Source organism: Triticum aestivum, chromosome 4B (assembly GCF_018294505.1).
Source record: "Triticum aestivum cultivar Chinese Spring chromosome 4B, IWGSC CS RefSeq v2.1, whole genome shotgun sequence".
Taxonomy (NCBI): Eukaryota; Viridiplantae; Streptophyta; class Magnoliopsida; order Poales; family Poaceae; genus Triticum; species Triticum aestivum.
The window spans coordinates 19,205,530-19,230,093 of NC_057804.1; the positions used below are offsets into that span (position 1 = coordinate 19,205,530).

General features: G+C 45.5%; 3 protein-coding genes and 1 long non-coding RNA gene across 11 annotated transcripts; 3 read left to right on the forward strand and 1 right to left on the reverse strand.

Moving 5' to 3' along the window:
- Positions 1 to 3,521: 3,521 nt before the first annotated feature.
- Positions 3,522 to 6,104, forward strand: LOC123094252 (uncharacterized). Its single transcript, XM_044516304.1, has 4 exons — positions 3,522 to 3,969; positions 4,205 to 5,110; positions 5,194 to 5,349; positions 5,477 to 6,104. Exons 1-4 carry the CDS (start codon positions 3,964 to 3,966, stop codon positions 5,906 to 5,908), a joined length of 1,500 nt encoding a protein of 499 aa, XP_044372239.1. The 5' UTR covers positions 3,522 to 3,963; the 3' UTR covers positions 5,909 to 6,104.
- A 545-nt stretch (positions 6,105 to 6,649) lies between these two features.
- Positions 6,650 to 8,828, forward strand: LOC123094253 (protein STIP1 homolog). Of its 2 annotated transcripts, none has more exons than XM_044516306.1 (6): positions 6,650 to 6,824; positions 6,923 to 7,051; positions 7,236 to 7,337; positions 7,980 to 8,150; positions 8,246 to 8,325; positions 8,487 to 8,828. In XM_044516306.1, the coding sequence occupies exons 2-6, from the start codon at positions 7,049 to 7,051 to the stop codon at positions 8,713 to 8,715; spliced, it is 585 nt and encodes a 194-aa protein (XP_044372241.1). In that variant the 5' UTR covers positions 6,650 to 6,824; positions 6,923 to 7,048; the 3' UTR covers positions 8,716 to 8,828. The 2 variants fall into 2 exon arrangements, with proteins under 2 accessions (XP_044372241.1, XP_044372240.1); XM_044516305.1 differs by having other exon boundaries at positions 6,929 to 7,051.
- An 868-nt stretch (positions 8,829 to 9,696) lies between these two features.
- LOC123090656 (ankyrin-1) lies at positions 9,697 to 15,444 on the forward strand. Of its 3 annotated transcripts, none has more exons than XM_044511975.1 (10): positions 9,697 to 9,986; positions 10,177 to 10,338; positions 10,520 to 10,651; positions 11,639 to 11,778; positions 12,478 to 12,588; positions 12,705 to 12,797; positions 13,873 to 13,971; positions 14,496 to 14,666; positions 14,760 to 14,839; positions 15,069 to 15,444. In XM_044511975.1, exons 1-10 carry the CDS (start codon positions 9,833 to 9,835, stop codon positions 15,130 to 15,132), a joined length of 1,206 nt encoding a protein of 401 aa, XP_044367910.1. In that variant the 5' UTR covers positions 9,697 to 9,832; the 3' UTR covers positions 15,133 to 15,444. The 3 variants fall into 3 exon arrangements, with proteins under 3 accessions (XP_044367910.1, XP_044367911.1, XP_044367912.1); XM_044511976.1 differs by having other exon boundaries at positions 14,802 to 14,839; XM_044511977.1 differs by lacking the exon at positions 10,177 to 10,338.
- Positions 15,445 to 15,793: 349 nt separating this feature from the next.
- Positions 15,794 to 18,870, reverse strand: LOC123090657 (uncharacterized). 5 transcript variants are annotated; one of them, XR_006442520.1, is made up of 5 exons: positions 18,583 to 18,867; positions 18,244 to 18,490; positions 17,735 to 17,875; positions 16,561 to 16,699; positions 15,794 to 16,316 (listed from the first exon to the last, which is right to left on the reverse strand). It is a non-coding gene; the product is annotated as an uncharacterized lncRNA (long non-coding RNA). The 5 variants fall into 5 exon arrangements; XR_006442519.1 differs by having other exon boundaries at positions 16,561 to 16,704; XR_006442517.1 differs by having other exon boundaries at positions 16,561 to 17,875; positions 18,583 to 18,870.
- Positions 18,871 to 24,564: the final 5,694 nt, after the last annotated feature.

Below are 24,564 nucleotides of genomic sequence, written 5' to 3' on the forward strand. Positions count from 1 at the left end.
AGCGCTTGTGTCTGTACTAATGCTCAAAAAAAAAAGATTAACTGTCTAAGAAAATAGGAGGGTGAAGGGTAATAAGTTTTGTGCGCTTAAGTTTGATATGATGAAAGCATATGATCGCTTGGAGTGGCCATATCTGAAAGCGGTTATGATCAAATTGGGTTTCAGCCCCAGATTCACGAAGACTATTATGAGGTGTGTGACTTCGGTTTTTTGAGGCTAACGAGGCATCTTCTACGCATGTTAATGGGCTCCTTAGAGCTTATTGTGATGCATCCGGTCAGAGGATAAATATGGACAAATCTTCAAGTTTATTCAGCAAGGGGGTAGCAGACTTGGCAAAGGTTGCGATCAAGAATATCCTCGACGTACACAACGAGTCGCTTAATGAGAAATATTTGGGATTGCCTTTAGATGTAGGCAGAGCAAAAGAAGGATCTTTCAAATACTAAAAAGACAGAATCTGGAAACAGGTTCAAGATTGGATGGAGAAGTGTCTGTCAGCTGGAGGAAAAGAGGTCCTTATCAAATCTGTAGCCCAAGCCATCCCAACATATTCGATAGCATGTTTTAAACTATGGGATTTATGCGAGCACATCAACAGTTTGATCCGGAAATTCTGGTGGGGGAGTAAAAACGGCAAGAGGAGGATAGCATGGGTGTCGTGGAGAACGATGTCAAAACCGAAGTTTATGGGTGGCCTGGGTTTTCGAGATATCGAGTTGTTCAACTTGGCTCTACTTGCCCGTCAAGCTTGGAGGTTAATGCAGCAACCGGAATCCCTGAGTGCTCGAGTTCTTAAAGCTTGGTACTACCCAAATACAGATATGTTGAATGCCACATTGGGAAATGCCCCTTCCCAGGTTTAGCGTTCTCTTTTGGAGGGGCCGGACATTCTGTCCTTGGGGCTTACCAAGAGAATCGGCACCGGCGCAAGCACTAATGTTTGGCACGATAACTGGCTGCCGAGGGACTATAAGTTGAGGCCCATTTGTGCCCGTTCAATGAACCCTCCGATGATGGTATCGGACCTTATTAATCCTGTCACCCGGTCATGGAACAAGCAAGCCCTAACTAATCATTTCATCCCTGCTGATGTTGAGGTCATTCTCAATATACCACTCATCACCAGGCAACATGAGGACTTCTGGGCTTGCATTACGATAAGCGAGGTATCTTTTCGGTAAGGTCAGCATACATATTGATTTGTGCTATCAAAACACAAAGAGAAGATTGGCTTGAACATCGACCAGGTCATTCTAATATTATTGCTGACCAAAACTCATGGACCCAGCTGTGGAAGGTGAAGGTTCCTTCAAAAATTCGCGTTTTTGTGTGGCGTTTGGCGCATACATCAATCCCAACAGGCTTGGTTAGACATGAAAGGCATATGGTAGATTCTCCATCTGGCTCTATCTGTGGAGCGGATGAGGACACTTGGCGCCATTCGCTACTAAGTTGCCGCATGGCAAGATGTGTTTGGGCTTTGGAGGACGATGAGTTGCTCGAGCATGTGATCTCAAACCAAAACGAAGATGCAAGGCTTTGGCTGTTCTGGTTTTTTGAGACAACAAATCAACAAGACCTAGCTCGAATTTTAGTGACCATGTGGGCGATATGGTGGGCCAAGAGGAAGGCTATCCATGAGAATGAATATCAGAGCCCGCTTTCCACCATGAGCTTCATAAAGAGATTTTTGGAGGAGCTAGACATAGCTAACTCGCACAGACCCAGGGAAAATGAAGCACGAGCGGTCCGGCCGAGTGCAAAAGTGTGGCTACTGCCTCCGGGCGAGGCTGCAAAATTTAACTGTGATGGGGGAATGTCAACGTTAGGAGACAAGGGTGCAGCGGGAGTAGTATGCCGTGACAAATTTGGGAAATTCTTGGGTGCTTCAGCGATGGTTTTTGACGGCCTCACCGACCCGGCTAGTCTGGAGGCACAAGCGTGCAGCGAGGCACTAGCCCTAGCCCGGGATTTGAATTTGCAAGATCTTGCCATTGCCTCGGATTGTGCAGAAGTGATTTCAAACATCAAATATGCAGGCTCTCCCTCTTATGCTCCTATCTTTAGAGAGATTCAAACTAGTAGCAATAATTTTTCTTCTGATGAGTTCCGTTTCGAGAGTAGAGACAATAATTTTGAGGCCCACTCGCTAGCTAAGGGAGCTGCGTCTCTCGCGGTGGACCGCCATGTGTGGCTAGGGGTTTTGCCAGAGATTCCTTGTATTCCGGATGTCGTGAACTTTGAATAAAATTCCTAGCTACCCTAAAGAAAAGTCTAAAAAAACCGTTACCTTCAAAAAAAAAGTCTAAAAAAACAGTTTAGTTTTCTCAACAGCTAGGCATACGCTTCTTGGCTACTGTGTAATTTTCGCCCTAAAAAAACTACTCCATCCCATTCATATTATTTGTCTAGATACAGACGATAAATCTAAGACAACTAATATGGATCGGTAGTAGTAGTTACTTTTAGTGGAACACTAAAATAATTAACTATAATTAATATATAACCAACAATGTAAAACAAAAGGCGAGCGATAGGCGCCAGTGCGCCGGCCGAAATTTCGACTGGTCGCGCCGCGAACGTCCAATCTGGCAACGAACACCCATTGATTTCTTCTTCCTATCCAAAACGACTAGCGATACGCACACGCACAACCTCCATCTCGCGCTGTGCACAGCACGGTCACCGCCCTGGCATCTTCCACGTCCGTCGACGCAGCTCGCTGCCCCTCGTCACAGCTCGCCGTCGCCGTCGTCACATGCCCTTCCAATCTCACCGTCATTCCCAGCGCCACCCATCTGTCGGATGCAACTCCACTAAAAGTCTAATGGAGCTTGCGGCCAAATCCGGTTCGAGCAGCTCGCGCACCCATCGAAGCACGGCGTTGCCGCCTCCGGCTCACCTTGTCGTCGATTTTGCAGCACTATGTTCTAGCAAAAAGAAAATTCTAAGCAACTAAAAAAACAAAAAAAGTCAGTTGAAGCAAAATTTCAGCCGATCCCAACAAAACCATGGACCTTCGTCGTCGGAACGTGACAATTTTTTTGGCCGGTCATATAGCAAAAATAAAAGACGGTTCCAGCAACTCGCCATCATGATTATTGCATTTCTTCGCGGGCGGTCGCATACAAACGGACGCCGTCCGCTTGCAACCATGGTGCACACGCTTGTAACTAAAATTGCATGTCCATTGGTCGTACTTAATTACAAGTTAAACACCACATGTTGGATCTGCCGTTCGATGAGGACGCTGGTGAAGATGACGGATGCCGGAGGCCGGAGGGATTTAGAACATCGGTGCTCGACGACGGCGTTCGCGAAGCGAGCGCCGGATGGAGGGATCCAGATTGGTGATCCTCGCTGACGGCCCAGTGCACACCTGGATCATTTTCGTTTTACAGCGTTGATCATGTATTAAGTATAGTCAATTATTTAATCAGTTCCAAAAAAAGATAAATAGTTAATCAGTTTAGGCGTATGCACATCTACCAGTTGGGCTGGGGTGGTTAGCTTTTGTTAATTTTCTGGCCCATATCAATGCATCTTCCAGGTCCGAAGAAGGCACGGCAGCGGAGGCACGGTAGAGGAGCGGCCGCCTCCCTTTGGCCAAAGCGGGGGCTGCAGTCCCCAATCGAAGCAGCGAGAGCAGCAGCTCTTTTGGGAGCGGCTCCGCTCCGAGCTGCAACCGGCAATCGAAGCAATCAAGCGGCTCCTCTCCGACCCGCAGTCCGCAATCGAAGCAGTCCTTCCCGGATTACAATCAGAATCATACCCTCTTTCGAATTCAGTCTCCCAGTCTCCATCTGCTGCGCGACACACCCTTGACCTTGGCGCAGAGCCGGGCGGACACCGCGGTACCCGCCAATCTTCGGAAGAGACCAATTCTTCGTGAGCCTTCAGCAGCTTCCAAGTTCACGGTGACCAATTCTTCTCGGCCCTCGGCGGATCGACGCGGGAGCCATGGGGGTGAGTTCATTGTCCTCTGTTTTCAGAGGGGGCCCTGTTTAGATCTTATCCAAGTTGTATATTTTTATGACTGTAAAATTGCATCTTTCCGACTGATGAATCAAAATTGTATATTTGATAATTTGCAATTTTTGTATGGCAACAATATATGCAGGTCTGTGTCTTTTTATCATTGAAATTGCATCTTTGCAACTGTGTAGAAATTGACTCTTATTGATGTCCATGCCAAGTGCAGAAAGGCAATAAAGATGACAGGCTCAGCGCATTGCCGGATGACATTCTGGTCAACATTCTTGACCGGCTCAATGTGCGCGATGCTGCAAGAACCAGCATCCTCTCAAGACGGTGGAGTCAGCTCTGCGCCAAGCTCTCTCGGCTTATAATAAGTGCTCTGGACTTCCTGCCCAAGGATGTGTCACGCAGCAGTGCCAACATCTCTGACGATGAATTGGTTCGGATCAATGCAGCCGTGGTTCAGGCAACAAAGAGCGTGCTGGCGCGCAGAAGTCCGCGTGAACACACCATCGGCCTTCTGTCCATGACGTTCCACTTGATAGATGATATCCCCATATCCGCCATCGGGCACGCCGTTGGTCATGCCATGGCGACGCACCTAGTCAAGAATGCCAAATTTTGTGTTAGGACAAGGAAGGATGATGATGATGAAATCGATGATGATGAAGAACTGGTCATCTGGGCGAGACGATTCATGTTGTTCTTTCATGCTTCTCCAGTTGCGTTTGGTGGTCTCACTAGTCTCAACATAGGAAATTTGAGATTTGGTGAATCAGACATATCCAGCATCCTCACCACTTGCAAGCGGCTGAAGCGTATGCACTTGTACAACTGTGACTCGGGTGATTCTAGCACCCTGCAAGTTGAACACGCTAATCTCAGTGAGCTCTGTATCGTATATTGTGGTCTCGAGCAAGTTAAGCTGAACTGGCTCCCTCAGCTCACAAGCATAGTCTTTGACGGTTGGATAGATTTCCAAGATCCACTGGTTCTTGGTCATGTTCCATTGCTCGAGTCTGTAAGCCTCACAAATGTTGCCCTTAGTTTCAACAAGATGGTCAAGTTAAGTAGGTTTCTTGGCAGTGCCTCTCCACGAGTTCTGAAGTTGGGGTTTAGGTCCGAAAAGGTAAGTCAAGATTGTTGCTTTCCTAGCTGTGGCTTCACTTCTTCTCTGCTCTGCTCATCTTATCATGTGTATATTCTTTGCAGATTTGGGTGCAGCCAGAATGTCCAACGCAAGATCTGGCATCTGTGTTCCGCCAACTAAGGTTTGTGAACCTTGTTAAACTTCCTGAAGGGTATGATCTCACCTGGACAATGTTTATTCTTGAAGCTGCACCCTTACTGAAGGAGTTGTACATGACAGTATGTGTTTTCCTAAAGTTCTCTTTTAGCCACATGTGCTTAATATTAGTTTTTTCAAGGTTTTCTCACTAGGTATATATGTCTGAAGACAATTTATTTCTATGTTTGTCCTATTGCTGACATGCAGGTCTGGGATGATTTGTGTTCAATGGAAATGGATGAGGAGAAGAGAAAAAAACAATTGTATAGTGAGAACAAGGGTGTAGAGTGGGGCTTGGCCGCAGCTGATTTCCATCACCACAGTTTGGTCACACTAGTCATCTTTGGCTTTGAATCTGAAGATTATGCTGTTGATTATGTCAGACGTGTCATGGTGGCGGCGGTCAATCTAGAGGATGTGTTCCTCTATAGTAGGTTGGAGTTGGAGTGCGGCAACTGCCAGGACAAGAAGCCCACCAGGTTCGCCTGGACTAAAAGGCAGAAGATTTCACTGAAGAAGAGAATCACCGCGGGGATTGAGTCGTTTGCCATAATCCACTCCAACAAGACGATACGGGCTGACCATAAAGCAAAAATGCTTTACCCAAAGTGCACACACCTTGACACAACAAGTGGTTGATTTAACAATCAACTGTTTTATCACTATCAACAGTGGTTGCTTTGAACTTTTTGGAAGTGTTTGTTAGTACTTTGGTTATTAGCGGTTCTCATTTTATTTTGGCCGTCTGAACTGTATTATCTGTTGTGTTATGATGAAAGGATGATGAGTACTGAATGATTGAATCATTATAAAGTTGGAGGAAACATTTTGGCCATGAATGTGTTATTGGTAGTTTCAAAGCAAGAAACATGAATAGCATGACTCATCTTGCTAAACTACTGTATTTACAATAAAAATGCAGACTGGGAGCAGCACCAGCCCAACCTCTGCAAACATGGAAGCAGAACAAATATAACTGTTGGGTATCAAAAATATATAGAAGAAAAACATGCAATTATAGGTCACTGTTGAACACCATGCTATTTCTCCCATGTGTGATTCTTGAATTTCGTCTGCACGATGCACCACACTATGGCACTAACAGTTTGTGATCTTGTGTACAACGGTTCGTTTTCACCGATCAAGTTAGAAGCATTGCCTCTCTAAACTCACGAGCCGGCATCAATCAGAATATCAGATGAGAGTGACCTTTGTAAAAGTACTCTTTAATTATTATTTTTTATGAGATAAAGTAGTCTTTAATTAGATTATAGAGAGATTTGGGAGACATAGTCGCGCCCTGGGCCAAGTACGGACCTAGGTGGGCTATTGATTTGCACGCAAAGGCCCAGCTGCTGCCCAAGGCCTTGAATGCCCCGCATCGCTGCTGATTCAGGGAAGCCGCACAGCCTGGCCACACCCGACCCGAGACCTAAAAATCGCCGCCACAGTTCCTCGCCACTGCGGCGACCGCCGTTCTCCTCCTCCCCCTCCCACCCCGCATCGGAGAGAAAGATCGCCGCTCCAGGGCCCTCGACTCCACCACTCTCGGCAGGTGTGTGCTAATCTGTCCTCACCGCAACGAATTTGCTTCGCCTGATAGCGATTAGGCTGCAATAAGTTTTGAAGCCCAGCTATCTGACTCGTCAATAGTAACAGGCCGAAAGCCCAGAAACCCAGCAGCACTGCAGCAGCAGTCTGCTGCAACGGTCAGGTTGTTGTTCTCTTTTTATCATCGTCTTGGACAAGGCAGCAGCATAGCAGGCTCCATAGGCAAGGATGGTGAGTTTAGTTCATCTCCCAGTTCAGTTCCTGTGTATACTATCTAGGTTGTTTCTAAGGCCTTTTATTGTGATTGTTTCTAAGGTCTTTCACTGCTTTGTAAAGCTGATTGATGATCACCATGAACCTTGTACGTTTTGCATCTTTATTTTGCGTGGCTTAACTAATAATCTCCATGGTTTAGGATGAGCAAGATGATAAAAGTACAAAGGCTGAGCTGAAACTATGTGGTGACATAGCTGTTAAGAGAAAGAACTACCGTGGCGCGTCAGCATTCTATAGCGAGGTTAGTAATGATGTGAATAAACTGTGCACGTGAGGAATACTCAATCTTGTCGCATTACTTGTTGACCTGATGTACATGGTTGTTTAATCTATATATCTCTTTTGTGTTATTTCCTATAACTGCCGTTGCTAACAAAAATAAGGTGGGAAGTAAAAAACAATAGTATTTGTTTGTTTGGATTTATGCTACTTCAAATATGCACGTGCGCAAAACTTTTTTCACCTTTCCTGTAATAAACATACAAGGAAAGATTCTGCTTATGTTGTACAGAGGGAGTTTGATATTGTTGACAGGACTTCCACCATTTGAATTATTTCAGTTGATAATCTGTCCAACTATAAGCCAAGTATCTATCTGTACTGCCACTCCGGACGAATTTGAGATGTGTTGCATATATTGGTGTTGTCTGTAAACCTTTGACGTCCATTAAGGCATTAGCTCCAGCAGTCATAGGTCCAGAGGTTTGAGAAATTTCGGTTCTCAGGTTCATACTGATACCAACTTGAAGCATCACTAAATAAACCTTTTTGTCATTGCTGATGTACTTGGAATCAGTATTGTCTTGTTAACCTTTTTGTCATTGATGATGTACTTGGAATCAGTATTGTCTTGTTAACCCTGTATGTTATTGCTGATATGCAGGCAATTGAGCTGGACGCTAGTGATGCGACGCTGTACGCAAACAGGAGCCTTTGCTACCTGCAAATGACTGAAGCAGATAAGGCATTGCGTGATGCAAACACCTGCATAAAACTGCGGCCCGAATGGTTAAAAGGTTACTACAGGAAAGGCGCTGCTCTCATGTCGCTCAAGGTGAGAATCCTAGCTAGTTTTCCTGACCTGCACCTGTGTGTGTGCGCATCACCACCTCCGCCCATATAATTCTGCCTAGCTGTCCATGTTTACAGGAGTACAAAGAAGCACGTGATGCGTTCGAGGCCGGACTGAAACTGGACCCTGCAAACACCGAGATGGAGAAAGTATTCCAGTAAGCACCTAAATTATGTTTCAGCCTTTTCTTCTAATAAAAAGAAGGAAACTCCAACTCCTCCGTTGTTTCTTGAATTGAGATGCTTGTGTTTGTGAGGGTAATTTACATTTGATGCCTAGATTGAAGGGCTGAAAACGGTTTTTTCTTCCTGGTTGCAGGGAGGCAGTTGAGGCGATGAAAAAGGATGACTTGCCAGAAAAACAGAAAATGCTTCAAGCCGTCCAGCTAGAGAAAAACAGGCACGCAAGGGGCGCGGCCGCAACACCCGCTGAGCTGCTGCAACAACGTACGTGGGCGATTGTACTAAGCCAGCCACCGCTTGCATCCCTATGGGAGTTCACTGAATTTCCCGTTTTGTACACAATATTTAGGAAGCGTACACTGTAGCTGTGAGATTGGTTTTTGAATCGCGCCCTTTACAGCTTGGTTCTGTTTTATATTCACCAAAAATGTATGTAACTTGGTTCAGTTTTATCACCAAAATTGGAGCTATCTGTCAACCTAGCTATCACCAAATTTATGTATGATCTTACGGTTCATGATGTTGTGCTGGAGCTCTCAGAAATCAGAATTTCGTTTGTACGATGATGCATCACACTATGACACTGTCAGATTGTAATCTTGTGTATAACAGTTCCTTTTCACTGACCAAGTTAGAAGCATTGCCTCTCTAAACTCACAAGCCCGGTTCTCGCAAAAAAAAAACTCACAAGCCCGGTATCAATCAGAATATCAGATGGCACTACAAAAAAAAGACCTCACTATCCGTGTCCAGCTCCTTGTCGACGTCGAGGTCGGAGCACGAGTGGCTGCCGGAGCTCGACATCGCGCTGGATTCTATCGGAATCGGAGAGGGAAGAAGAGGGGACGGAGCGAGAGAGGATGGTGGAGTGAGCTAGGGTTCGGAGAGGGGACGATTGGGATTTTTTGTGGGGACGACGTGGGGTCGGTGATGCGCTGGGTTGACATGGAGGATGCGCCCGGGCCACCCAATATTTGGGCTAGATATGAGGGGCGCCGGATAGCCCGGGCGTTTGGTTGGTGGGGTGGAATGACTAGGATTTGGTCCATGGAGATACGATGTGGCGAACACGCCGGTTAGTCCGGGCGTTTGACCGGTTTGAGGCGCCTGTCTAGGTCTGTTTTTTGATCGGTTCCTGACCGGGCCGTCCGTCCGGACGTAAAGGGGGATTAGGGCGCCCAGCCGTAGATGCTCTCGGTACTCCCTTTGTTTTTCTATAAATATAAAAAATTTTGTTTCTAATTTTCACATTTCCTATTCCTTTTGATTTGAAAATTGTGTAAACGTTTTGCACAGGACGTATAAAGGCTGTCCGCACGAGTGGTCCTCTGCATTTTGTGTCTTTGGAGCGACTTTTCAGTATTCAGCGCCGATTTTTCTGCTTCCCAAACCCCCCACAACTCTCGACTCTCTGAGGCGGCGGCGGCGAAGCGACGGCGGTTCGAGGCGGCGGCAAGGCGGCAGGGCCCGTCGCCGGCGGCAATGGAGTGCGCAGACTTTAGAGTCGCGCTCGGCTTCGAGAGAGCCCTTCGACGCGACCGTCCGTACGGCGGGTACCCGCGCCTCCCGACCGAGGGCTCGCCGCAGATGGCCTTCTTCGACGCGGCCTTCCAGGGCGACCTTCCCCGCCTCAGGGGTGAGCGACCTCCCCCTCGATCCAATCCGTTAAGCGTCCCTCCCTCCAATGCGGCCTCGCGTCTGCTAGGGTTTTGGTTTGGGGGGGGGGGGGGGGGGGGAATGGATGGCGTGCGTCCGGCCCTTTCGCTTTGCAATGTAGCGCCGCCGGCCATGTCTCTCACCTCAGATTTCTCGGTGTTGTTCTGAAGAGTTGGCGAGAGGCAGGGACGCGGAGGGGAAGGCCTGGCTTGCCGATGTGTGCCTCGTGGGCGCGGGCCCGATGCAGACGGCGGCACGCCTGGGGAAACTGGATGCCGTCAGGTGCATGGTGGAGGAGCTGGGCTTCGATGTCAATGCTGGCAGCCAAGCCGGTATGCGCGCGCTTTCTCTGTGCCGATTGATTCCGTGTTCTTGCTACGGTTATGCTCAATTTCGCAATGTTGCTACTGTGCGCGATCTTTCAGTCTCTGTATATTTCAGTAAATTCATTCACCGCATCAGTTTTAGATACTCTAAGAAGCACTAGTTACTTGTCTTTGATTTTATTGGCAGGTGTGACTGCTTTGGCTGCTGCTGCAGCGGATGGAAGAATGCATGTTATGAGGTACCTTCTCGACAAGGGGGCCGATCCGAATAAGCCAGCCCATTCAGGCCATCATCCTCTTCACCATGCTGCAAAACATGGTCTCTTCTGCGCAGACACTAAGCTTTCTGTCTTTAGACTTGTTTTACCAGTTAGTTGGTTGCTGTGCAAACAAGATTTGACGGAGTGGCTCATTGTTCTCCTCAACAGTCTTCCAACTCCTCACTAATGCAATTTGATCATTTGTGTGGCTTCTAGCTTTTGTTCTATCATTTGTGTGGCTTCTAGCTTTTGTTCTAGCTTTTGTTTTATCCAGTGTAGTTTATAAGAAATCGATTTGGCTATTTTGCACAGCTCATGCTGATTTTTGGTGCTATCCAACACCGTAAGCTTACAAATTACATTTCGAACCCTCACTGAGGCGATGTTTAGTCTGGTTCTGATAATTAGCAAACTAGTATTCCTACTTATTTTATTCCATTTTCATGGCATATTAGATGAACTTAGATGAACTTGGACAGTTGACTTTAGCAGATGGTGGCATTTACAGTTTCAGTTCAGTTTGTTCTCCCTACGAATTAATACGCCCGGTCCCCAGTGAAAAAAGCTAACACGTCTGGTCTTATTTTGTGTTTGTGTCTCCTTATAACAAAACGATAACTTATGTATGGTCTTATTTGTTCTCCCTATAGATTAATACTTTGCTCTTATTTTGTGCTTGTTCTTTTCGGTTCTGTAGCATTGGCATGTCCCTTATAAAGGAAAAACAACAACAATGTTTTTCAATCCCAAACAAGTTGGGGTAGGCTAGAGTTGAAACCTATAAGATCTTAAAACCTAGTTATGGTTCTGGCACTTGGATAGCTAACTTCCACGCACCCCTGTTTATGACACCCCTATCCATGTCGTGTCTCTTAAATAGTTTCACCAAAATAATCATGACGTTGCTAACTCATGCCTGGCCTCTAGCCAAGGCATGCAGGTGGTGGTTCTTGATGATGTTTAAGAATACATTTCTTTTGTTGTGCGAGAAATGCTTATTTTTCATTGTAACATTAACTTGTTTATTTTTTCTGCACCATGTCTAGGACGTGATGAAGCAGCACGATTGTTGCTATCTAGAGGAGCTAGTATTGATGTAACTTATATTGGTCTGACACCACTACATTTCGCTGCTGGCTATGGGATGATTGGCGTCATGAAAGTTCTGTTGGAGCACCATGCAGATGTAATAAGTACATTTCATGTTTTTGTATCTGAGCTTTATATGCTAACTTGTTAGGATACAGATTCATCAACATTTAGTATGTTGGATTGCGGTTCCACGCCTTAATCTTATCACAGCCATTTATCATAGCTGTAGATTTTCATCTCTTATATTTCTAAGTTCTAACTAATATTAGTTCAAAATCACATATAGAGTAGTTAGCTAAAATTGCGGTTCAAATGGCTTTTCCGCAGGTCACTTCATGCTACTCTGTACTATTGCTTACTTTTCCTAGCTGTGTGATCTTCAGTTCTTTCATGATGTTATAGCAGATATTTGTGTCAAATGTACAGCTTGTGATCTCCTTGTTCCTATGCAGAAGCTGGATAGGTTCCTGCTTTAACATGTGCATTTCTTATTTGATTAGCATAGTGTTATTCTGTCCTGTACTGTGACTATGTCATAAACACTGGTTAGGTTGACAGAACTGTCTTTGCAGCTGAGGCTTAGCAATCTATATAAAATATTTATTGCAAACTGTCATTAGCATGGCCAATGATAGTTCTGTCATCCCACTTCCAGATAAAAGGAGAATCATGAGAACAGAAACATGCTGTGTGTCTCTATTCTAATTTCCATCTATTATTTTTAAGCATTCAATATCTGCCTATACCGAAGTCGATATCTTACACTAAAGATTTTCTGTAATAAAAAATGTAGCCGAACAAGGTCTCAGAAGAGGGAAGCACTCCGCTGACTGAAGCACTTCATGGCACCGATTCAGGAGTTCCTGAATCTACTTCACTGAAGTGTGTCAAGCTGCTTGTGGAGGTCTGGTGACTGTCCACCTTGACTTCATGTTAATACATATAGTTTTCTTATGATATTAATCTATTACATGCATTGCATAGTTCATAACTTTTGATTTTATATGATCCATACTACAGGCAGGCGCAGATGTAAATTCTGCTAATAGCGAAACTCCGTTGGTAATAGCAACTCGTTATGGCTTAACTGATTGCGTCAAGTACCTGTTAAAGGTTGGTGCAGACCCTAATATCACACATATTGGTTTGAATTTTGTTGCATTTTTACCTGATTGTGTCTTCTAGTGCTTGCAGTTTTCTTAGTCACTGCCATTATCTAGGGGATCGGGGACATATCTTGCATGTAACACCTATTTCCTACTATTTCGGTTCTCACATGACAGAGGGTAAATCATGTATCGTCTCTGGATCAAACGACTGATAATCCTCTCAGATCTTATCTGTCACTGAGCAAGATTGTTTCTTATTTCCTCCAGTCCTTGGCAATTGAGGATTTGGTCTGATTTACTTCAGCAATTTGATTTGTACTGGGTAGTGCTCAAGGTTACTAATATCCCTATATTATAAATATAGAGTACAATAGAAAGATGATCCCTTGGATGCAAGAAATCTCAACCAAACAACTCATTCCATCTTAGGACTCCTAATTGGACATGAACTCTAGAATACTTGGGTGCAGTTGATGCTGGGTTGGATATAACTAAGATAAGAACTCCTAGTTTGACACAAACTCTTCCTACATACTCCCTTGGTAAATACTCCCTCCGTCTCATAATATAAGAACATAGCTTGCAAAAACGTCTTATATTATGGGACAGAGGGGGTGCCATTTAGGGGTGCTTTAGCTCCTATTTAGCTTATTTTGGGGCTGTCACTTTTTGCCGTAGCCCGCTATTTTTAACTTAGGTAACTACTAAGAGAGCTCAGGAGCGCTTGCTCCTGGCTCAAAAAAGTATCTTTCACCATTTTGAAATTTTTCCAAAGAAAAATTAGAGATGGACATGAGTGAGTGTTATATGTAGACTTCAATTTTGATGCAAAGACATGCATTTCATTGCCCAGTGGAAAATCCGTCCCAAACTATCTCCTCTAATTATCTGGCTACAACTGTTCGGCTTGGTTAAACAAACAGTTCAACCTAGTTGGTTATGAGTCTTCCATTGTTATATGAAGTTTCATCCTCAAACAATGTGTTTTTTGGCACAAAAAGGAACTTTTTTAATCTTCAGTGAACATTGTACATTTTGTATGTATATTTTGCTTGTCTTAATTTGTCTCTATGATTTAGGTTAAGCATGAAAAAAATACAAAAGTTCAGTTGAAATCATATGCCGAGAAAGCTATTAAGAGAAAGGACTATCATGGCGCGTCGAAGTTCTACACCGAGGTTAGTAGTGATCTGAAGAATAATGTATGAGTATTCGTTATGCTCCTCAAGGTCTTTGCAAGATGCATATCAGCATACACATGAAACTTCTACAGTACACCTTATCCTCTCATTATACAAACATTGGGGTTTCTGTTTCAAAATATCTGTTCATTGATGGAATCAAGAGTGTACTTATTTGACAGTCTCCAGGTATAATATGTGTCTAGATATAAGCCAAGTAACTCTGTGAAGTACAATGATAGTTGAATCCACGGCAGTATTATATTGGTTCTCAGTTTCAGTTCAGAACCATCACAAAGTGTGAACAGCCTTAATGTTATTGATCATAGTCACAGGCATGGACTTACGGAACCAATGTTGTCTTGTTAACTTGGGTAAACTTGGCTCTTGTCAGGCTCACATAAGTAGCCCTGTGCAAGTTATAACAGACACATATGCTGTTCCGTTCCGTTCTTCCGCTCAAAAGACCTGTTTGCTTATGACATGTCCCTCACCATTTTCAATTCTCTGTTTTGATGCAGGCGATTGAGCTGGACCCTAGTGATACGACGCTGTACTTAAACAGGAGCCTTTGCTACCTGCAGATGAGTGAAGCGGATAAGGCTGTGCGCGATGCTAACACTTGCATAAAACTGCGCCCCGAATGGATCAAAGGTTACTACAGGAAAGGAGCCGCTCTCATGTCGGTCGAGGTCAGATAAGTCACAGATTACTCACCTTGCACTTGGTTGCATGGCATCTCCCTGTATACACACTATAATCTGCCGAACCTCCACCATTGGCAGGACTACAAAGGAGCTTCTGATGCATTCATGTCCGGGCTGCAGGTGGACCCTGAAAATGCTGAGATGGAGAAAGCGTTCACGTAAGCAGCTATCCTGACTCGTGCTCCTCTTTCCAAGAATCTCTCCAGTGATGTCACCTTGTTGGGTTTTGAAAGGTTTCTTTGTTTCTTTGTTGGGTTTTGATAAGTTTGACCAAATTAGAGGGGTGGGAAAGAGGGAACCGACAATCCCGCTTTGTGTTTGTTGATGCGCATTTGCCGACTGTTCTAAACTGCGCGGTGACTAATTTGACTTGGCTCATGTTTGCAGGGAAGCAGTCGAGGGAATGAAGAAGGACCACTTGGCTAGAAAAGGCTCCAAGCCATCCGATTAGAGGAAAACCGTCGATCGCCCTGCCCCGTTTCGTGTAAATATCTATCCTAGTGCTAGCCTGCTAGGAAACGTACTCATCTTCTTTTGGGTACCGTAGTGGTGGTAAGATGGTACTTGGTGAGTAGCACTATGAGTCGATCGCTCTGGTTTCCCTGTCAATGGCGCTGTTGCGGGACGCCGCAGTAAACCCTAGGTCTGGTGGAAGTCGACGTTTCCTTTCCTGCGTGTAGCGAAAGAGGACCACCATGCTTGTCATTTGGATGTGTATATTTTTCCTTAGTTTGTGTACCGTCTGTTGTGATCCCTTCGTCGATAGAAGTTTCCGTTGTTGGGTGAACCGATCCATCGAGCTTCTCTGCGGGTGGTGGCTCGCTGTGCTTTGTGGAATCTTGGACTTTGAAACTGCCCTAGTGCAGACGAAGATGTCCTCTATGCGGCCCATTCCAATTTTCAGCATGAGTCATGGATGGACTGCCGGGAATGGTAAACCCTCTGTCCTGGGATGTCATCCAGATATAGTCCTCAGTTTCCACTGATGATCCCCAAAAGTTGGCCTAGAATAATTACAGCCCGTTCGGCAGTCATCCAGCTCCCCAAAATACGACGATACAACAAATTATGATAAAATGGTTCAAGGTGAATTGAACTTGTAATGTTTATAGAAAGCTAAAATCAAACTTTATAAACATTGACCAAGTTTATGAAAAAAAATTATGAACATATACAATACCAAAGCAAAACCCAGGTATATTCCTTGTATTTATATTTTCGTGCAGGGCCGATGGCCCACGGCTGACTACCAGAGGCCTTCACGCCGTAAGCCCCCCTCCACAGCGGCTCTGGTTTGGATATACGAGATGGGCCGTTGAGCGACAGATTCTAGACTAACGCAATCACATCTTCCATTTATTATCCCTCAAAAAATAATCTCTCCCATTTATTCCGTTGGAGGTAATACCAACCAATCTTATCCTCCACGATTCATTTGGGCCCCACTCGATAAATCCATGTGAGACCAAATTAGTTCTTCATCTGTAATCCATCCCAAGAACCAGACCGTCGCTCAGCAGCTCCTGGATCGTGGTCTCCATATCATTCTTCCATCGGCGGGAAATCCGGCATCTCCCCTTCTGCGCAAACGACTACCACATTTGCTGCTACATCTGCGGACGCACGATCTGTGGCCTGCAAAAGAAAAAACCATCCTCTCGAGATTAATCCAGGCACGCCTACACGACCGATCTACCTACATGGTCGAGCGCAGCTGAAACACCGGAGGACGAACTGAACTCAATTTCTGATCCCACCCCTTGGTCACACTAGCTTGTTTCTAAACTATCATGACCCTGGCTGCATGACGGCCAATATTGTCTACTGAAGGACGGTGCACATACAGTTCAAACTAGCAATGACATATCACAAGAAGTACCTCTGCTGTCAATAGATCTTGCTTCGAACTTGCATCCGAATCTGATTCTGTGATAGCCGATGCAGAGCTGCGTAGCACGGAAGGAGCCATTGTGCTGCTCTTTGCAACACCTCCGGACCAGTCTTCAGTTTTCCTATCACTACACTAGGCAGTGGATTAATGGAGAACAGATACAGCTTAGCCATGACTCTGCGGCAATATATTTATACAACCTAAGTTTCTTCTGCTCTAGTCCTTCGAATTGGATACAGTTGTCAGCAGTTCTACTTCCAAGCCAACTAGCATTTAATATTATTGTCCATTCAGCAAGCAATATTAAACATGTGTCAATTCGTACAACATGCTCTGCATTCCTAGATTCAGTTAGGCGAGCTGTCAAGCTCCCCAACGCTTCACTCACCATCAAATATAGCAAGTCGTATGTATTTAAATTTTGGTTCTTGTGTTATTAAACGAAGTGTTCCACATAATCTAATCTCATTGAAATATATTGCAATCGATTCCGTGGCAACACTCGTAGTATCATCTAATTTTGAAAAAACAGGGTACCAAATATTCAGAGATCTGGGTTTCCAGGTAGCTTTTGTCAGCAACAAATAATCTGTAATGTGGCCACCACATGAATTGTGGTCACCACATATTATGCCCTAAGGTAATCCTGACAGCTGACACTGCATGTTATCACAATACTGAAGCACAACGAACTAAAAAGAACATACAGACCAATTTACTGAACATTCACACTGCATGTTATCACACAAAATTCCATCTACAGCTTATCAAATCAGAACCAAAATACAAACACATGTCTAAACCAAATTACTGAACTTCCACTGCATCTACTCGGCGATGCCACTTTTGTATGCGTTATGTTTGTTGCTACTAAATTTTCATACTGTCGTCAGCGATTTACAAGACTGAATTTCTCATACAAGACAAAGAATGCGTTCAGATTTGTTTTGTGTACTTCAGCACATAATCTACCAAGCAGGACTAACTATGCCATGTACTGTACACAAAAATTGCATTCTTCTATCTGGAATGCTCAGCAGCTCCCAATTTCCACTATTTGTAATTGCACCATTATACAGATTGTTTTTCCATAAGCATAATCAAAGAACCACACGGCTCATTCACAACTCTAACTGAGCAAAAGACCAGGTAATCCACATACCAAAATTAGCGTGCTCCAAATCCAATAGGTTGCCTGCGCGTCCATGCAGGAGATTTCGAGTAACCCTGACCAATGGATTGCTCAGATGCTTGCGGTCCCCCGTCGAGTTCACCACCAGCCGCCCCTTCTGCGGCATAGAAACTACGGAACTGATATATTAAATTCAGAGTTTAATGTAGTTAGGATTCACACCAATTCATATCAAACCATGGATTACCAGCAGAAAAAACAGAAACAAAAATGCATTACCGTACACAACCTGAAAATTGGATACTTAATTTTTTTTCATAGCAGCTGTAAAGAGGCATCCTTCCACAGTAATCCACATCACACCATGGATTACTACGGGACTGATAGATTAAATGAACAGTACAAACCAACCAGCAACCACACTAATTCATATCACACCATCGATTTCTACCGGCAAAAGAATCAAGCAAGAAGGCAAGACCATAGATAGCCTGAAATTCTTCATAGCACTGTTCAAATTTAAATTATATTCCCCTCACCCCTTATTCCAGCCAGGAGGCTGGGGATTCATCTTCCCTGTCTGACAGCTCCGACGTCGGAGGCTAGCTGTCCCTTCTTACTGCTGCCGCTTGAACCGCGCTGCAGATTCGCCCTTCGCCGCTAATTGCCGCCGCTCCTGACGCACCGCAGATCCGCCCGTCGCCGCTCGAACCCATTCGCCTCGTACCATCCGCCAGCGAACCTTCCGGCACTAGACTCTCTCCGACCTCCTCAATCATAGTGGATCTGTGGCAGAGAAAGCAACGAGACTCAGCCGCCTCAGCTACACACTTCAAATCGCTTGATAAGCTGAGTAAAATCGCATCGGAGTGGCATACCTGCGGATTGGCTGCGTGAGGAACTCCATGGCGCGCCGGTCGCTTGTTCTTCCCCTCTCTCCCTCTATCGCTCTTCACGGCAATGGCTGCGGCGCTGGGTAGACGACACAGGGCTTGCATTCAAGCCGCGCCTGCCGTCCTCGGACGGAAAGCAAAAGTTCTGAGCCACGGATCAGACAGACTTCCCCGATTCTGGTCCACGGCTCGGTCCGTCGCAGGTGGACGGCCGTCGCTCTAGTGGCCCACTGCCCAGGGCTGAAACATACGTATTCTCCTACGCCACCCATTTTCCCGAAGTGCTAACCGCAGTGTATAAAGAATTGACGCACATCCCCACACATACACGAACGCGCGTGATATCGAGCACATATGAGCTCGCGAGCAGTTACTCCGCGTCCCCAAAATCACTAATTTTTTCCTTTTCTTTTTTGCAAAAAAGACTAGTTGGCGGCTTTGGACGTTTTGACGATGATTATGACAAGCGGGTCCCGCTTTTGCTGACATGGCGTAACTGTTCGCAGGTGATGCCGTTAGACCGGGGATTTTACACCAACACCCTTCTTTAAGAATAGTCAAGAATCATCTCCAAGCTTCTGTGTTTTCAACTCGCACAACAACAAAGGCCACGGGATAAATGCAATCATTAGGATCCATTCCTATTGCAGTTAACAAAACTCCACCAAACCGAGTCCTCAAATGACAACCATCTAAGAAAATCACATGCCTACAAGCTATAAGGAATCCCCTCTTGCATGCATCAAAAGAAAAGTAGCACTTCTGGAGTTGACCATCATCGGCAACTTGCAACAAAAAAGTACTACCATGATTTGACCTCCTCAACTCAGCTGCATAATCCCACAACATGTTGTACTGAGCAATATCATCACCATAAATAATGTCAAATGCTATTTTCCTTGCTCTCTAAAGCTTCTGCCTATGAACCTTCATGTTCCACTCTTCCTGCACCATTGCTCCTAAACCCTTCAAAGAAATCTTATCATCTGCACCGACCTTGTCAACATACTTTGCAGCAATGTATCTGGCAGTGAACGCTTTAACACTCCTCTTTTTTGTGCATGTGTGCTCATCTTTAAATGTTTTAACCTGAATTCCCTTGGTTCTATTGTCAAACGAAGCATATAAATACCAAGGGCAACCACCATTGCACACAGCTCCAATCCTTGTCTTGTCATTCTTGAGAAATGTTATTTGCAACCTCTCCTTGCAACTATACTCCCTAATGGCTTGTCTGATCAATGCAATAGATGGGAAAACCTGCCCCACACAGAACTTGGCGTCCTTCAATCAACTTCAGTGAAATGTCTGAAATTGAACTTAATGTCATCATCATCATCTGATTCAGGCAGATCAATACTATCATCCTTGGAGTTAGGATCCTCTGCTAGCTCATTCCCTATCCTTATCCCTTTCTTCTCATCACCGACAACTTTTGCATCCTCGTTGATCAAATCATCGTTACCATCATTGAGGTCATAGTCACTATCAATTATTTCTGGAACATAATCCGAGTCTTCGCTATCAGTTTTGCTACATAACTCCTCCTCTACCTCCGTTGTACCTCTTCTACTCCTCTTGCTTGTCCCTTCTACATTTTCCTCACACGCAAACAACATGGAAGCACTACTGTCCCTACCAAGTATATTTTTTGGAGGCCGCTTCCCCAACTTTTTGTAGTGCATATTTGCTAACACCAACTTGGAGCTCGACGGAGGCGCGATGCGGCGGGGCAATGGCGCTGCGGGGTGGCTAGAATCGGCGGCGACGAACTGTGGCGGCAGCGGAGAGAGGAAGAAGAAGATGGAGAAGGAAGAGGAGGGCGCGCGTGCGTCTGCCACTCCCCTCCTCCCCCTACTTATAGCCCTGGGCGGCGGAGCCGAGGGGGTGGGGCGTGGGGATCGTGGGATTAACTGCGTCCATGACCCCACGACCCCGCGTTTACCACATAGTAACGACGCGCATTTACTGCGCCCCGGAACGCCAACCGTCCGCCTCGGCCACAGCGGATCCGCACGCGTGCCGAGGCCCGGTAGTGGCGGGACCCAGCCTGCGACGACGTCCTGTCGCGCGCGTGGGCTAGCAGGCTGGTACAACCGGCTGGCGCCGCGTGGCGCGTGGTTAGCAGGCGGCGGGCTCGGCGCCCGACAAGTATGCTACCTAGCCCTCGCCTTCACATTTCGAAATAACCAGACGCTAGCCACGGCTAACTCCTAGCTGTCGGCTCTTCGGGGTAGGAAGCTGCTGAGGCCTCTTTCCCTTTCAGCCGCAACGCCCCAACAGCTTCGAGGACTACTGTCGTAGTAAATGACCACTGGTAGCCCTATCTGCTCCCCTGGTGTTTCAAGACATCGGGGCCGGCTGCTCCCCTCAAGCATCAAAGACAAATGACCGCTTTCTTATGGCCGGCTAGTCCAAGCGGCCGGCTGCAGGAAGGCAGCAAGGCCCAAAGAACGGCCCCGGGATGGGCCGATTCCAAGCAGGCGACCACTAGAGCGGCCGACTCCTGATAGGCGGCCACCAGAGCGGCCGACTCCTACCAGGCGGCTCACTCATGCATCCTCAAAGTTTGCACCCACATAACAACGACGAGACGGGGCGTGGCTACAATACAGCCTGCCACCTCCGAATCCAGGGGCGGGCGTGGCCACAGTGCAGCGTACCAGGCGACCATCCCTAGCCCGGCGCGACACTATTGCCACGCTGCCCATGACATCATCCATCATAGAAGCAGCCATACTCCCACGATGGGCTGTCGGTACGGCCCGCAGGCGGTGGGTCCTACCTGTCTGTGAGATACCAGAAGGCGGCAAGCCCTGACCAATCGGCATAGGGGGAGGCCGACTCCCAGCAGCCGACCCTCCCCTTCCCTCGAAGTTTGTGCGCCATTAACCAGATAAGACGGGGTGCGACTATAGTGAACGCCCACCAGGCGGCAGTACTGTAGCCACGCTCCCCCGACCAAGCCCTCGTCATCAGAGGCAGGGCTACAGTGATGAGAAACCGACGGGGCCCACAAGCGGCGGGCTCTACCTGTTGGCCAAGAGCCTGACAGCCGGCGGGACCCACCAGGCGGCGGGCCCCAGCAGCCAGCGGAGAAGCCGGCAACCATAGACACTGACGGCCCGGGCCTACACCCGACCGAATTACCATTGTACCCCTGGGGGGTAGGCCTATATAAACCCCCCAGGGCACCCATGCAAAGGGTTCAGACTCTTAGAGATTACACGCACGTAGAGAGAGAAGTAGAGCTAGCTTTGCTCTCCTTCCACCTCTAGCCGAACAACTCAAGGAGCAAGCTTGTAGCTACTTGTTGATCCAGTGATCATGCGAAGACCCCACAGAGCAGGACTAGGGGTGTTATCTCCTAGGAGAGCCCCGGACCTGGGTAAGATGCGTCGGCTACATGTTTACGCCTTATCCCGTTTACAGGCACCGGCAATGTCTTACTAGCTCTCACCATGATTAGCCATCCTTTGGCATATGTCGCACCAACCACCAGACAGTGAACCGGTGATATGTATGACATTTTCAATAGAGATACTCTTTGTCTTCACCATTTACTCTTAGACATAAAAAGCATCAGCTATATAGTATTATTCATTGGATATACTGTATGTTAACACACAAGGTACAACTCTATGGAAAAAACAACAACTGGATATAAACACTAAATGCAGAATGCATCTTATCAAATTGTTAACTCTTGAGGAGTTTAACTTAAAAAGCTATTTTCGCAACTATTGGTACTACTGTAGTCTGTAGATGTGCAGAGATCATTCTAGGGGTATTAAGATTAGTTTTCCAAACCATGTGTAAATCTAAATTCTAGGTGTGCAGAGATCTATTTTCTCAACTATTGGTACTCGAGAAGAGGTCCAGGAGGGACAGAAGAACCCTGAGAGGTTTCTGTAGGAACTACTTAACCTTGTTGGATATGAGGGGTTGATCACGAACCCGCTGATAGCTCCTGAGGAGGCTCTTGGGATCATCAATGCCGATATTATTCAGAAGTTCTATCATGTACTACTTCTGACATTTGAACTCTGCATTCCTCATTAACATGGCTTGCTGCTTGGCTGCTTGCATTTACATAGTTTTTGGTAGAATGTCCATTTACATAGAGTGAACACATCTCAAAAGCATTACATGATATCAGCATGCTGGTCACGTGGAGCATCCTTGCACACTTCGGTCATTTTTCTTTCTATACTTACAGTTTTCCGTGTATGTAGTTGCGATAGATTCCAGATATTGACAATTTGACATTCTAATATTCTGTTGGTCAGCGCTAAAATGCAGAAGTAAGTCTATTTAACCACATAAGATACCAGCATTGGTTTGTATGCGGCTGATCCCATGCCAGCAACAACTCAGAGTTGTTAAGTTGTAATGGATTGTTCTAATTTTACAGCTTTATGCACAAACTATGGATCATGATTGTTTGTAAGAGCAATAGTTCATGCTATGTTGTTCTCACCATAGTGTCGTTTTGATACTCCGTACAATTAATGAATATGTTTTATTAAAAAATGTGAAGAATTGTTATTTCTATAACAGGAAAACTTCACTACTGATCGTTTGGTTCTAGCAGCGTCAGGTGTTGATCATCAACACTTGTTAGATGTTGCAAAACCTTTTTTGTCTGATTGGCACAAGGGGTCCCCTATGGAAACACCAAATTCTACGTATACAGATGATGATTTTAGGCACAAGCAGAATCAGATGTAATATACTTTCCAATCGAGTATATTCCATTTTGAGTTTTAAGATTTCTTATGTTCTAGCTTGAAGTTTGACTCATTTCTTTGCCTGCAGATGACACATGTTGCACTGGCTTTTGAAGTGCCAGGCGATCGGCTTCAAGAAAGAGATGCTACAATTATGACTGTCATACAGGTATAACTAAGGGTTGGGTATTTGACAGTAATGATAAGTTAGTATACCAAATAAAAGAAAATAAATTACTTACTGCAGAGCCATTCAGTTATATTTGCCAACTCTGAAGGGTAGTTCCTAAAAACTTTAGGGCTTCTTTATTTCCTCACAATTTTCTTCAGAAATTAGAACGGGGAACTAATGTTTTTCCTGTTTGTGTTTAGTAAAACTGATACTATGTGGTGAACAAATGCTGCTATTGTGGTTGTGTTAATTGATACTATCTGGGGCCAGCAACCTGCAGCATGAGGCTTAGCTTTGTGACCTATATTTCCCCGCTTATTAAGTTCGCAAGTTAGTGTAAAAAGGTTAAGTGCTAGGTCAGATTTGAAATAATCAAGGTTTTTTAGGAATGATCTGATCCGACTTTTGGACTGAGTTATCCATATAATGGACTAGCGCGTAAGCCTCATGCTCATTAGAGGAGGTTTCTCCTCCACCATACCATGTCCCTGCTGACCACATTAATGCCACGGTGTAGCCATCACCTCATGGCTATATCCCACGAACTTGGATTATGACAGAGTACAGCAATATTTTTTGGTCATCCTAACTCGAATAAAGAAACCAATTCCTTGTTGTAATCATTTCTTGCTTTTCTCTGAATCTTCACTTCGTTTGATTCTACAGGTTGTTTGGGCTGCTGCAGATGCCGATTTATCTCTTGCAGATGTTGCTGCAGAAGCAAAACATGCATCTGAGGCTGTTGGTACGATGGGAGTAGCACTTCTTGTTTGCACATTGCCTGGGCAAGTGACATCTGATCGTTTAGGTCCTGAGCAAATTGAGCTTGGCCTTGAAATTGTAAGTCTAGACCGTACCAACAATTGTTACTTTAGTGAGAAGTTTCTGAACGTACTCTCTATTTCTCTGGACTTGGTTGGAAGTGTTTCTCGTGTTATCCAGTCTTGTTGCTGAATTTTGCCTACAGTATGTAATAGACTCACATGAATGTCTTTAATTCTTCCTACTTGTGTAGGAACTCTAATTGAAATTTGCCTAAATCTGGTCGTCCACTAATTCGTGACA